Below are 15,119 nucleotides of genomic sequence, written 5' to 3' on the forward strand. Positions count from 1 at the left end.
CACAAAAAATAACCAGTTGAAAGTGAAACAAATAGTGTCACTTGACTTTTCACTCACTAACAAAACTATAAGTTTACGTCTTAAACCCCAAACCACATGCACCTCGGCTTCAGAAAACAGGTGGATCGTGATTAGTCGTTCACCGCGTGTCTAAATTCAAAAAGCTGGGTCCTCCGAAGGCCGAATTTGTCTGGTGCGACTCGACAGCACGCACGGATTTACGTATGTATGGATAGTCAATGCTGCTTGTTGGTAGCTAGCGCATCGACCGACAGTCCATTCATGTGTAAATCAGGCTTAAATCCGCGCGTGCTGTCGAGTAGCGCCGGGACTGACGTCATGCAAGCGACAAATTCGGCCTCCGGAGGACGCAGCCTTCTGAATTTGGACGCACGGACTGATGTTTTCAGTCGAGAGCGAGTGGCAAATGGTTGCCCCCTGACAAGTGGATTTAGCTACTTAACTCATATATTCCACAAACACGATATTAATAAGAATATTGTGTTTAGACTAGTGGGGCTGCATGTTACTAACTAGACCTACCTGTGAATGATTATCTAACAAACAATATTTATAATTTACTTCCTGGTCATGTCACATGTTTATTGCTTGGCAGACCAATTGAAACTGAGGCAAATAAAACATATCAATATTATACGTTTCAGTTACTGACATCAAACAAGAGTTTCAGACTCATCTACAAATGTACACACCTGTCTTAGCACTTTATCTTTGTGACAGAGTAAACACTATTTGTGGAGGATTTTAGCACCGCTGTATCATCTCAATCCCTGAGCCAGGTTGACATTTTAAAGGTCGTACTGCATTTTCAAGCAGCTTCTTTCAACTGCTTTCTGTTCAAAGAAAATAACATTCACGGTTGTTATTTTTCCAGCAACAAAACCCATCATATGGTCTCATATTTGTCCTGCCAGCTGGAGCAAAATCCACTGATGCCTTTTCCAAGTGGTCTATTCCCAGAGCAGCAAAGCAGGGACACAATGAAAATCTGGCAATTTTTGGATACAAATGACAAAACACGCACACGCCCACACACACAAAAAGCACCAGGTTGCATTTTAGGGGCATTCATTTCCCTCACAACTTTTCCATATATGCATTTTACACTATGGCGGTTATTTTCTAAGGACATTAAAAACAATTCACTTAACCATTTCACCAAAATATTTTAATACACCATTTTTTTCCCTTTCGATTAACCGTCAGTCTGGCCGCTTTGAGATTACAGCTCTACTTTGTAACAAATTTCAACAATGATCTCAAGCAATACATTGATGTTTATAATACTAGCACCGAGTGACAACAGACAATTAAACCTCAATGTGTCTTTGGATGCTGCTTACATTAAAGAGGTCATAAGTGTGCATATGTGCACTCGTATTCACGAGCCACAACATCAGCTGTACTGGCACAATCTGATAAGATACAAATACCGGTGTTGTTTTGATTGACAAAGTCAAAGATGGATACATGAAACAAGTGTTTATTACGCTGCTAAATGTGGTGTAAAATTGTACTTGACCATATTCGGGGCTGTTTAACTCTTATTAGCATTCATTTGATTGTGCACATAGACCCAATGCTGTTACTCAAGTTTTACTCATTGGTTTGTCAGATAAACATTGACTGAGCCCAAACATCACATTTAAGGGCAAGACGAGAGCGTAAGGTCAGTTCTTAACGCATTCACTGCCATTAACGGCTATAGACGTCATGAATTCATTTAAACAATTTCTATTAGTTTAACATTTTTTTCCACTTTTGTTGAGAATGTAAACCTAGATTATTTTTTTTACATTTAGAAGATATAAAACTTGCGATTAATCGTGAGTTAACTAGTGAAGTCATGCGATTAATTACGATTAAAAACTGTAATCACCTGACACCCCTAATTTTTAATAATCTTTTCTTTTAAATAAATAAAATAATTGTAATTATTATAATAGTATTATTTTTGTATTATTATTTTTTTATAAGAAAATATAAAAAAATAGGGTGTCAGGCGATTACCATTTTTAGTCGTAATTAATTGCATGACTTCACTAGTTAACTCACGATAAATTTTATTTCTGTTCTAATACAATAAAAAAAATCTAGGTTTTCATACTCTTGTTAACAAAAGTGGTAAAAATGTTAAACTAATAGAAATAGTTCAAATGAATTTGACGTCTATAGCCGTCAATGGCAGTGAATGCGCTAAGAACTGAACTTACGCTCTATAGCCGTCAATGGCAGTGAATGAGTTCAGCATAATTCATTTATATATAAGAAAAATAAGCAGTAGAAAAAAGCTCTCGACAAAAGACAAAGCCCTAGATTAACTTTTAAAAGCATTGTTAAGTGCTTTGTTAGGAATGGTGAGAACAGCAACATTTGAATCAAAAATATTTCTCATACAGCTGCAAATTCAGTCTCTTTTTATCCTCTCATTACAGTATCAGCAGTGTTAAATGTAGAGTAGTATCTATAGCAGAGAGATGTCAATTTAGAGAACTTTTCAATTGGCTGATTAAAGCCGAAGACTAATGCGCAGCGATGGGGGCCAGGAGCTGCCTTGCATTATATCTATGACTTGCACTTTCTGAGGTCAGGGGGAGAGTGATTTGCTCCACGGCAACTGTCGGCGTTTCCTCTTCGTGGTCCGCACCGATGACGATGATGACGGTAGTCAGACGAGGCATGAGCACAGCTGGTCCGCTCCCGGCCGCTCGCTGAGCCTAGCCCTGCTTCTGCTTCTTGAGGTAACGAGCACGCTGGGACAAAGCCACTCCCATCACGTGCCTGCTGAGAATGCTGGCAGGGAGCAGAGCTGTAGTCACCCAGCCCTGCAGAGAGGAATTACATGGTCAGCTGGTGGCATTTACAAATAACAAATTAACATTCGTTAATGACTCTCAACCTACAGGGGGAACAACTGTTACAACAAAGGTTGCTTTTTGTGGGCAATCCAAAACAGTCCATTTGTTTTGACATTTTCTTGTCCTGATGTTTGTTTCGTCTGAACAATTGAGAATCTCTTTGTTTACATTTGACTGCACTCCATTTGTGGTTCAACCTTTTCTTTGACGATTGCTATTTTTTTTTTACCTGATCACTGACAATACTGTTTACATAAACTGACTATTGCTACTTTGCAAAAAAACAAAACAAATTAAGACCAATGAGCAGAGGGCAACAATGAACAAAAATCAAATACATGGTTAGAAACACAACACACTGATACTGATTTAATCAATGATCTATATACTGTATGAATAGCAAACTTTGAATGAATCAACAGAGACTAAAATACATTTTGCATCTAATTAGGGGTGTCAGGCGATTATCTTTTTAAAATTTTAATTAATTGCATAACTTCAATAGTTAACTAATGATTAATCGCAAATTGTTCTAAAGGGTTATATAAAATGTTTTCATTCTCTTAACATTAAAAAAAAAAGTTCAACTAATAGAAATATGGTTGTATCTTTTAGTCACTGATATAATAATTTCATAATAATTCATAAAATTAAGGTGTACTATACTGTAAAAAATGAGTGTGATATTGATTTGTGTTGGTCATTTTTCTGCCACTAGATGGTATAATTGCATTTGTAAGTCGGTGACAGCTCTGCTTAGCATTTTTCTTTTCATATTAAGAGCCATCTAATCTTTAACTCATTTGCTCTCAAAAACGTATAAATACATTCTATTCTAAATGTTTTAAGTGTCCCAAGGACGTATTTACACTTTTTTTAAATGTTTTTTTGTTGTGCTAGAGCATACAGTAGGCTTTGATGCAGCCTCTGAACTGCAGAGTATGGGGGAAACAATGGTATTAATTACAAAAACGGCCAGCAGGTGGCAGCAGAGTATAAGAGATCAACCAGGGTAATGTTGAAACCAAGCTGATTTCCCCACAGTTTTAAACAGATTTGTGAATAATGATTAAACTTAGCTATATTCTAATGCAAAACGGAAACAGACGAAGGAAGAGACTCTAATCTTTCGTTTGGTATGTTCCATGTTTTTATAGCAATAGAACACAATATTCTGTGGGCCTTGCAAAATCAGTCAAAATCCAGTAAGACAGCCGGGAGCGAAGGCGGTTGCTTCAGTGAAAATGGCTGGGAGTGAATGAGTTAACATGAAGTAACTTGTGCAATTCTGCACATTTTCAAAATTGTAAAATACAACTCGACTGCAGTCTCCATAACTATATGCATTATTATTCAATGTATTACTGCTAAATTTTGACATGGACGTGTCTGCTGCGTTGCGACTGGAATTCCCCCAGCACAGGCTTTGCAAAAAAAGGGGCAGCCATTAATCGTGCGTCTAAAAAAAACATGTGGCGTTAAAGGCACCTTAAATGAACTCAAATTTCATGGTTATAAATGACGCTTGTTCATTTTTTAAATGTGTTGCAGTGGCGGCGCGTACCATGATGGCATGAGGCAGGTAACCATTGGTTTGCGTCTGGAGGCCCACAGTGTTGAGCTCAGCGGCGACATAACGCTCTGGACTCGGCTTGTCCAGCGTGGCCCTCCGGATCTTACTCAGCTTCGTTGCCACGAAAAACGGCAGAACACTCTGTGGAAAGGGAATTTTCGAGGTCATATCAAATTAACAATGTTCATTTTTAGCTTTAAGTCACGTGAAAATTCACAACAAATGCAGTTCCAGCTATTGACAGACTTGCATGTATTCACAACAAAACGGATTTGTAGGGGCTCTACCTGGATGATGATGCCTTTGCTCTTGTATTCAGCTTGCAAGCCTCGTGAAAAGAAATCCACAAATGCCTATAAAACACAATATGGATTGGTTGCAAATTGTGGACAAAATTGAAGGTACCCCTCTGTTAATAAAAGAAAATCCATAGTGGTAATCAAAATAACTTTAACAAAAGTATATTGTCTCCCAGAAGCTTAGTAGCTTGTCTATAAATGTATTTCTAATCTCTAGCGACAATTCTTCCTCGGGTCCGTGCTTAGAATCATACACACCATATCACCAAACAGCACAGTGACCAACTGTCATCTTTAAATAGGCAGACTGCCTGATTACAAGTTTGAAGACACCCAACATGCTAATTTGAGGACAAACTTTGGATGAACAAGTTCCTATAGTCAAATTATTTTCAATCTTTTCTAAGGGTACCATCATTTTTTTTTTGTTCATCATTGAACCACAAATATAAAGCAATGTCTGATTTTCATTGGTTATTTTTTATTACATTTTTGTGTATTATTACTTTTGTCTGTTATAACAGTGGGTTTTTCTCTTATTAAAAGAAGAGTACCTACAATTTTGTCCATGTGTGTACATAACTGCTATAAAAAAATAATAAAGAGTCTCACTTTATCGTCCCTCAATGTTTTGCTATAAAATACCCCCAAAATTTGTCTTGGATGAGGCAGCGTTGGCTGGAGTCTTGACGCATTTGATATGTGATGAATTAATTAATATTTTGAATTATATATTGACCGTTCAATTCATATACCCAGCCATTTTCATGCCGCTTCTCCTCATACTTTTTCAATCTAATATGTGCTTCAAATATCACACCCACATAACTTCCTAACACGTACGTTTCATCTCGTTCCGCATTTAATCTATGACAAAAGAGTTAACCATTTTTCCTCCTTGGAAAAGAAGTGTTTGTTCTTGGAGTTGAAGAAAAGCAGGAACAGGACATATCCTGTTAAAAACTCTAGCGGCAACACGTACGACTTGATTCTTGTGTGTATGCGCTGGGTTTGTCAAAGAAAAAAAAAAGGTGTGGAAACTGGATGTCAAAATGTCTTAACGACATCTACAATAATATCATTTTATTTGAACTCCAATGTTACGTGTGAGCTGGAGACGTACTTATATGTCTTTGGGTGAGAGGTAGGATACACCCTGAACAGTTAAATGTTGACAAAAATAATAGATTGTTAAGTGTAATTATTTTCCTCCTGCAGTCGGCAGCAAGTACCAGGTACAGATAGTGTAGTATGAGCCTCCAAATTTGGATAAAAGTCTTCACAAGCTCCTCCTACTCGCTGTCCCTCAGTGCTGGAAGCAACAGCATGGCTGCACAAAGCTTTGTTTTTGTTTGTTTTGCTTTAGTTCTTATAAATACCATTATATCTACAGAGAGAGAGCAACTGCACTAATTCCAGCGTAGTTACGGATGCCTTTTTGTTCAACCCCCCCCCCCCAAACACACACACGCACACGGTGCCAGTGGTTACCACCCAAGGACAACATGAGTAGCCATGCTGGCCTGTTCTTCTGACACTGACTTGCTAAGAAGAATTAAAACCAAAGAAAAATGGAAATATTTCTTTCTTTCTTTGGTACATGGAAAATATACCAAATATTTTGTTTTTTGTTTAATAAGAAACTATTGTGTTCAATCCCAAATAATAATAATAATAATAAAGATATTTTAGAGGTAATTTTGATACTGTGAAAGTGTGATACCACAATACTTGTGCTCACAGTTATCATACCGTCAGTATCTAATATAGGCGTTGTGCGGTGTAATGCTACATCTCTGCTCACATTTAATTTAACTAGGAATGGGCAAGTACCGGTACCAGACTCATTTTACGGTATCGGTACTTGTGACGGTCGCCAATACACCCTCTAGTGGCCGTCTTACAATCAGGAACTAGAAATTAAATATTAGAGGAATACAAAATTGCCATTAAATTATTTTAAAAAGAAAATACTATATTGGAATATATATGTCTTACTTTTATCTGCCATTTTGGGGGCGAATTTTATGTAATAGTGATATCGGTATTTGGTATCAGTATCGGTGAATACTCAAGAGTTTGAGTATCGCTATCAGGCTGTACAAAAGTGACATCCAACATCCCTAAATTTTACATTTGAATTTAGCAATAATCACTTCACCTTGGATGCTGAGTAGACAGTGAGCAGAGGTACGGGGTACATCCCACTGGCAGAAGAGATGTTGAGGATTGCGCCCTTCTTTCTGAAATCACACAACAGGTGAGTCAGCATCAGGTAATCTTATTTAACTCTGAACCTTAAGAAAAGATATGGAAAAATTGATACATGCAACAAAAACTTGAGAAGACAAGGGTCTTCATTGTGTATGTTAATTTATAATTAAATGTACATTTAACTATCAGACTAAATGCACAAGACGCAGTAAACAAAAACAAAAAAAATGATCTCTCACCTCTCAGCCATTTGAGGCAAAACAAGTCTCGTCATCTGGCAAGATGGGAGCGATAGAGAGAAGACAAAATCAGTCAAAAAGGGAAAAACCCACAAAGCTGACCAAATGGAGTGTTATTTTTTTTGTTCATTTACTCCCAAAGGCTTAAATGGAACATTCCACCCATTCACATTCACTTTGCAGGACTTACCTGGCACACTGATGTTATGTTGACATTCACCAGCGTGTCAATGAACTGAAACAAGGATAACAGAGGAGCATGGAATCAAACGTGCGCATTTGTGCCTCTGGTGCAATCAATTCAGACATTAAATGATGATTCATATGTAAGTTACTTCTGCAGTACAGTGTGCATGCAATTTTTGCTTCCTTCAAACCTACATGAATCATTCATGGGCTAATAGGAAATAATGAGTAAGACACTGACTTACAGTATCCAGATTGGCGACGCTGAGGAAGAATTCTGGATAAGAATAGGATATCCCAACATTGTTCACTGTTGGCATAGAAAAAGAAAAATAAGTCATTGCTTGCTCCCCAGTGCAACCTGAAGAGGGCAGCAGATGTCTAAAAAAAGAAACATTCGCTGGAAACACAAGTTACTAATATGGACAAAGCATGTTGATGAGTGCAGATGTTGCTGCAAACTGGCCTGGAAATGATGTGACATGATGGAGGTTAGGTTGGATCTTACCTAACACTCCGATCTCCAGTCCTGCAAGTCCATCTTCAATCTTGGAGTAAATGTTTACTGAACTGAAGTCTGCAGTAATGGTTTTTGTCTCCACGCCACATTTGCTCTCTGTTGGTATGAAAAAACATGTCCAATATAATATATAAATATAATGCATGTATGCAAATAAAAGCAATGATAGCAGAAATCAGCAGCAATCTGAGAACTCACAGCCAAAGCTATAGAATACTCCTTAATTTATGTGGTATTAGAATGATCGATTAAATCAGATACTGCTCGGGAGAATACGAGTTTATCATCAAATCAATTCCTTTCATTTCAAAGAAAGTATATGGGCAGAGGTGTTATGAACTTTTATGTGTGTTCTTTACCAATTGCTTTGGATACTTCATCCAGCTTCTCTTGAGAGCGACTTATCAGCACAATGGAAAAGCCTTTACGTGCCAGCTACAAAATAAAAAAAATAAAAAATAAAAAAAGTATAACAACGTAGTCATTAGGCCTGTCAGTTGAGTATCACAGAAACGATACTACACAAAGCATGTGGGGGTGTGAATGTGTGTGTGTGTACCTCCTCTGCATAGGCTTTGCCGATTCCATCTGTTGCTCCCGTCACAACTAGGAGACAAAAAAAAAAAGTAATTAAGGAGACTTAATTCCAATTCATTGAGTAATGTCATCAAAGTCAAATACAAACATAAAATGGAGAAAATATATGGTATTCATTACTCATCAAAACTGCTTTTGGGCAACACATTCCAATAAAGCAGAGAATTACACAGAGCCAATTTAAAACAACATTTTAATCACTCTGTGTATCTTTAATGCGACAACCATGTTTAGCTTTATTTGACTTTGAGTTCAATTCATTATTATGATTAGAATAGTAAATAGTACACTGAATTTGTGTGATGTAAAAGGGCCCCAGAGTGATTGTCTGCTTTCATGCTCACATACTTTTCAGTTTACTCTCACTAAAGAAAATAATACCAGAAAACAAAACAAAGGCAGGGGAAAAAAACAATGTCACATACGTAAAAAAAACAACTTTTTATCAGCAAGAATCCTGAAGCAGCAAAGTGCCCTCTAGGGTCCGCTAGTGAGCCATTTAATTAAGGAGACGCTAAAATACAATGTTCAATTTGTGACTGTATGAGCAAGTTGGGGGTGATAGTGGAGTCAGTGAGTAAACGTACATGCTAAACTTCCACAACCTTCTGCCTTTGCTGCATAATTTGGTTGAGGAGAGGTTTGGTTCAGCGGCCGAATTTGTGTCTCAATTAAAGAGATGCTAAAATAAAATACATACTACACGCATACTATTGAAAGTACACTGCCCCAGAAACGTCTGCAAATAATTACAGAAAAAGGAACATGTAGGGGTCCACTGTACCGCAAAAATCACAAGTGTAGCTATTTTTACTCTTATTGCTGCAGCTAAAATACAGGATTGTGTTTTTTATACACAAAAGGCTCCTTTTCAACCATCACGTAGCCTCGGCTGTACACATTTCCCGTCTGTGTGGCCTTCTAGAGTACAGATGGTGCTGAGGTGCCAAGCATTCTCCAGGGCTGCAGTGCGATCAAACGTAAGTGAGAGAGGGGGGGGATCGTGAAAGAGAAAATGACAAACATCAACACAGGAGATCCTAGGGGCAACTAAAAATAGCACAGAGAAAAGGAGTGGGAGAGAGTCTGAAAGCACAATGAGAGGGAAACAGAAGATGGGTTATTTTAAGGCCTTTTAGAAAATTAACTGTTTAGGGGGAGACGAGAGGGAAATTAAGCATCTGGTTTATTTTGTTTATTATGTCCTTCGTATTTAACTCATTCACTCCCACTGACGGCTATAGACGTCATAAATTAATTTTAACTATTTCTATTAGTTTAACTTTTTTTTCCACTTTTGTTAACAAGAGTATGAAAACCTAGGGAAAAAAATTGGGGGTACATTTAGAACAGATAAAATTTGTGATTAATCATGAGTTAACTAGTGAAGTCATGCGATTAATTACGATTATAAAATGTAATCACCTGACACCCCTAATTTTTTATAATCTTTTCTTTTTAAAATAAAATAAAATAATTGTAATTTCTTGCTTCCAATTTTAATAATCTTTTTTTTTAAAGAAAAGATTATTAAAAATTTGGGTGTCAGGCGATTACCATTTTTAATCGTAATTAATCGCATGACTTCACTAGTTAACTCACGATTAATCACAAATTTTATATCTGTTCTAATACAACTTACAAAAATTCTAGGTTTTCATACTCTTGTAAACAAAAGTGGGAAAAATGTTAAACTAATAAAAATTGTAAAAATGAATTTTTGACATCTATAGCCGTCAATGGCAGTGAATGAGTTAAGAAGAATTCCATTCCGTTCCATATTTAATCAATATTGGATTGAATTGAAGTGAAGCCCCCCAAAATACTGCAATTTAAATGTTTCTATTTATTTAAAATGTACTGATCTAAGTAAGTCAAAAGAGAATAAATTCTTATTGGCAATGGCAGCAGACGCAAAGTGAAACTAAACAAAATGTGTCACAAACAGATTTGAAGGAAAATGTTTTCTTTGCATTTCAGGGCAAAAATGTTAGGAATGGAATTCTTGTTAACGGGGAACTTTTCTAAACGTACCTCAAGTGAGGCATTGCATTGTGTTACAACCAGATCCTTTTCCAGCAACAGAAGCATCACTGTGTAAGCCCCGTCCGTGCTCATGCACCACCCAATTGCATAGACAATCTGAAACAATGGCGAGTTGTCACAACACACTCAGCGAATTGTGCCTTAAAATCAATGAATCAAGATGATTGAATATGTGGGTATTCCCTATGTGTGCGTGTGTGTGGGTTTTTTTCATATCATAGACGTGTAGGAACTTAAGTGTTATTTCAGATAAGGACACTCAAGTGCATGAGTATGACTCAACTACGATACAAAGTGCATCAGAAGCTTTCTCTCTCACACGCACACGCAAAGAGATAGTGGGACCAATGAACCAGGGTCCCAAGGATTCAACGTGAAACTCATTTATGAATGGCTCAAGTCCTGTTACATAATGAAGCTGTCGGCTCAATCTCATCCACTTGAGTCAGGCAAAGTTTGTGAATGAGGGAAGCAAACGAGGCTAACGGGCTCACTGCTTTGCCTCACTGCGCATCCTGAATAGCTATGCATGCGTAATCAAAAATGTTTAAAAATAAAGAAAGAAAGAAATAAAAAGACTTGCTGCGCTTCTATTTTTAGCCTTGCACAAAGAGATGAAAGGAGACTTCAACCCACATTCAAGATTGTTGACTTCTCCAACACACTAATGTGCTCACAACACGTCAATGATTTTAATATTACGTCAGCAAGAGAACGTATTGATCACAGTTTAATGGTCATTTAACAGAATTGCGTAAAGACTACAAAACGGAGTTCTATGTGGGTGCTACTTGGGGATAAATATAGCCTACATCCACTTCTTATTTTGACAATATTTAATGTTTACAGCACCAGATGTCACTCAAATCCACGTCTGTCGGAACTCTTGACCAATGGACCCTTTTATTCTGAATGCCAATTCTTTAATCCAATCACAATTTTTTTTACTTAATGTTACATTACACTGTCCTATGGAGGAATTTGCCCAAAATATCTTTAAAGTAGTCTTTTTATGATTCACACCTTAGCTTTTCACAATGGGTACTCCTGCAAACCTCTGGCCAATAGTTTTCAGACTGGATTCAAGTTTGTATATTTCACCCACCCTCTGTCTGCAAATGTAAGACGGGAATGTGCAGTTTCATTTTTTGGCCACATGTGGCAGTAGCGATTCAAAATGTGATTTTCTGCATTGGGCAGCTTTAACAAAAAAATGGCAGCATCCCCATTCAGACATCTTGTTTAAACTTTCAACAACACTCGTGAGGATAAGCAGTTAATTAAAGACCAATTTTCATTGTCAACGTTAAAAGTTACTGTTAGCAACTTAGCAGTAATGTAATATGGCACCGTACATCCTACTAAAATGAACTGTATATCAAATATTCTGGTCACCGTGGTTAGCTTAAAAAAAAAAGTGTCATATTACAGAATGCAGTTGTGAATCTCGGCAAACTATAAACAAAATACACAAATAGTCATATTGAGTGTTATCAAAGACCGTGAAATAACATGTAAGAAGTACGAGTCGTGCTCAAAATACAGATTTTTGACTGTGTGGTTTTATTTTTGTAGTAAACCAAAAGAGAACATTATATTTGCTGGTGTAATCAATTCAATTCAATTGTGTTTATATAGCACCAAGTCACATCAATTGTTGTCTTAAAACACTTTGCGCATGAAGCAGGTCTAGAACTACACTCCGCACCTAACAACAACATATCCACTACCAACCAGACATCCATAGTCATCAACGGTAGTGAAAGGTTAACTGAAGCCCACGTGAGCAAGCACTTGGGGACGGACGGAGAAGACGGGAAAAAAATCCCTCTAAGGACGAAACTTGACTGGTTGGATTGAGAGCGTGTTAGAGGTTTGGAGCTGAAGCAGAGAGGTGGAGGAGAGACACAGGGAAAAGGAGAAGCAGAATATCAGATGGATTACAGAAGCAGTGTGCATCATGCCAGCGGCACCGGCAACAACAAAGTTATGGTGACCGGCAGCAACAACAGTGTGAGTAGCCACAGTGTTGCCATTTATGGTTGCACCCATGGAAACACGGCGCCTACTATTACTGGGAGGGGGAAGAGAGAGGTTAGCCATATATCAAGGCAGAAATTTAGAGACAAAAACACGCTGCGCTACAATTAGGGCTTAACAACTTCACAAAAACATTCTATTGCATTTTTCTAAGAAGAATAAAAACCAGAAGACAGTTAACGTTCATTTATTTATTTACTTAAGCTTAATATGATGCACATATTCTAATGTACCGACTACTCTACATTTTATTTAAAAATAAAATACTGTAGATTGTGTTCAATGGGGTAAAAAAATATATATTTACCCAAATATTTCAATTATAACATTTCTGAGCTGTCATTTTGTGTAGTATTTATGCTCACGGTTTTCATTGTCTGAATCTAAAAACCACAATCAACACATCAGTGGAACCTCGGTTTTCGTAGTCCATGCTTTTTGTATGGCTCATTTTTCGACCATTTTGTCAAAGGTTTAGTACATCTTAGTTTTCGACAGTTGAAAATGGTCCGAACTCATCTGCCTGCCCGTGTGATTCAGCCACTCCTTACCTAAAATCAGGCACCCACAGAAAGCATTCCAATGCACAACATAATTCAAGAAAGAACTTGTAGCAAACCACAAAAATGGACTTAAAAAAAAAAGATCTATACTTAATTCTCTCTTACCTTCCTTTCTATTTTTCATACGCCATCAAGAGTCTTCAATAAAAGGGGCGTTTAATGCTCATTTGTCTATTTCATTAGTCATGTGTATACATTGCTTATATACAGGGCCGTGAAAAAGATGTTCCCTCTTTTTACATTCTTTTTTGCAGGTTCACCACTCATCAAACAACGGTATGTATCAGAAAATGATAACCCAAATATACAGAATTTTCCAGATTATTGATCTTTAGTGCGTCAACCCGTTTTACCGGATGTGAGAAAGTTGGTTATGCAAAACCCTGATTATCCAACAACTAGTGAAAACGCTGAGTGGCTGAAACCACAAGCTAAAGTGGCTGATAAGCAAAAAAGTTTTTGTCAAGACCTGTGTAGATATTTTTCACTCCTGGTTACACCTACCATGGAACTCTAGACTCACTCGCGGCTTTGCCGGAGAGTGAGTCTGGTCAACCGCCTTATCAGTCACATTTCTGAGGCGGAGCAAACCTGAGCTGACAGACAGTGGAATGAACCAATGAGCGAAGAGCGAACGTGATGTCAGAAAAGCGACTCGTTCAAGTTGTTGTTGTTGTTGTTGTTTTTTTCTGAGAGAGTAAAAATCCAACATGGCTACTAGCCGAAGAGAGACAGTATTGAATGACTTATGTCATTGTTGCGGGAAAAACTTGAAGATTCATGGTGTCATGAGTCACTCTTAGCGTGACGTTGCTCATGAAGACGACGTCACGCAAATAGACGAATTTGATTGGCCGGCCTGTTTTCGACCAGTGCCAAATCGCTGTCTATGGACGCCTGTCCAGACCTACTTTCTTTTTCAGACGAGGTCATTCCATAAAATCTTACCACTTGACCATCACAAAATTTCTTGAAAACAAATCTAGTAAGGATATATACTTGTTGATAGGAAAAATCCAAAATATTAGGTCTCTACTGTCAATAGTATTCTCATGAAAAATCACTGAATGAACGGTAGTTTAGACGGTTTTTGGCATCATACACTGAAAAGCCATTTTTAAATAGCACTATCTGGGGAAAATTTTTTTTAAGAGAAAAATATTGACAACAAAGGCCTAATATTTTTCCTCAAGTGTGTCTTTTTACGTTAGTTTTTTACAGGACATTCTGAGATAGTCAGGTGGGAATGTGACAAATAAAGTTGAAACTTGATCTACTCTAGATAAATAAAAACGATTTGTTTTCAAAAAAGTATGAAAATAAATATTTTTACCATATGATTCGTAGACAAAATATGTTGTTGTATTGCATCACAATTTGTATTTTTTTCCGCTCGCCGTTTATAACCAGTAAAGTGTCTCTGACAAGATTGCATGTGACCAATATATTATTAGTAGCAGTTTTGTTATAAAATCAAAGTGTAAATAATAAGTCAAGCTGCAAATACATGTATATTACTTAAAAGCGCATTCAGAGTAGAGAAGTAAAGCAACAACAAGAACAAAACACACTCGCAACAACTATGACAGCACTCACTTGCCCATTTGCCAAGTTTAGCGGGTGACACCAGGCGTCCGTTGCCCAGCACCCACACCTTAATCCCGGCCAGCAACCGATACACGGAACACACCGACAGCCAGGCCGCGGTCAGTGCACCGAGCCAGAACAGCGGCGTCTCCACGGCCCGAAGCACAGCATTTTCACTGGGCGACATGCCTGCCTCAAACGTACACCGACTGTGTTTCCTTATAAATAAACGAGCCTCGCTTATAGACACGTTTCATTAAACCACAGAACAAAGTGCAAGTACTGTCTCGCACACGGGCGTAATATGTAACTTCCGCGTTGGTAGTACTAATCGGAATTTGACGAACTGTGATTGGATATTTTTCTTCTGCTGCTA

General features: G+C 37.6%; 1 protein-coding gene across 1 annotated transcript; it reads right to left on the bottom strand.

Moving 5' to 3' along the window:
- Window positions 1-1,167: 1,167 nt before the first annotated feature.
- hsd17b12b (hydroxysteroid (17-beta) dehydrogenase 12b) lies at window positions 1,168-15,072 on the bottom strand. The gene is made up of 11 exons (XM_086072093.1): window positions 14,753-15,072; window positions 8,470-8,516; window positions 8,270-8,345; window positions 7,899-8,006; window positions 7,636-7,700; window positions 7,395-7,439; window positions 7,205-7,239; window positions 6,913-6,994; window positions 4,740-4,805; window positions 4,444-4,593; window positions 1,168-2,846 (listed from the first exon to the last, which is right to left on the bottom strand). The coding sequence occupies exons 1-11, from the start codon at window positions 14,928-14,930 to the stop codon at window positions 2,739-2,741; spliced, it is 960 nt and encodes a 319-aa protein (XP_085928219.1). The 5' UTR covers window positions 14,931-15,072; the 3' UTR covers window positions 1,168-2,738.
- Window positions 15,073-15,119: the final 47 nt, after the last annotated feature.

The sequence above is a fragment of the Leptonotus elevatus genome, chromosome 3 (genome assembly GCF_054856555.1).
Source record: "Leptonotus elevatus isolate MCC_2025b chromosome 3, RoL_Lele_1.0, whole genome shotgun sequence".
In the NCBI taxonomy this organism is placed as follows: Eukaryota; Metazoa; Chordata; class Actinopteri; order Syngnathiformes; family Syngnathidae; genus Leptonotus; species Leptonotus elevatus.

Coding starts and splice junctions, on each gene's coding strand:
- hsd17b12b (XM_086072093.1), bottom strand. CDS start 14,930: ATGTCGCCCAGTGAAAATGCTGTGCTTCGGGCCGTGGAGACGCCGCTG. Junction 7,701..7,898: donor ACTGGAGATCGGAGTGTTAG/GTAAGATCCAAC, acceptor CTATGCCAACAG/TGAACAATGTTGGGATATCC. Junction 2,847..4,443: donor ACCTGCCTCATGCCATCATG/GTACGCGCCGCC, acceptor TCCTCTCTGCAG/GGCTGGGTGACTACAGCTCT.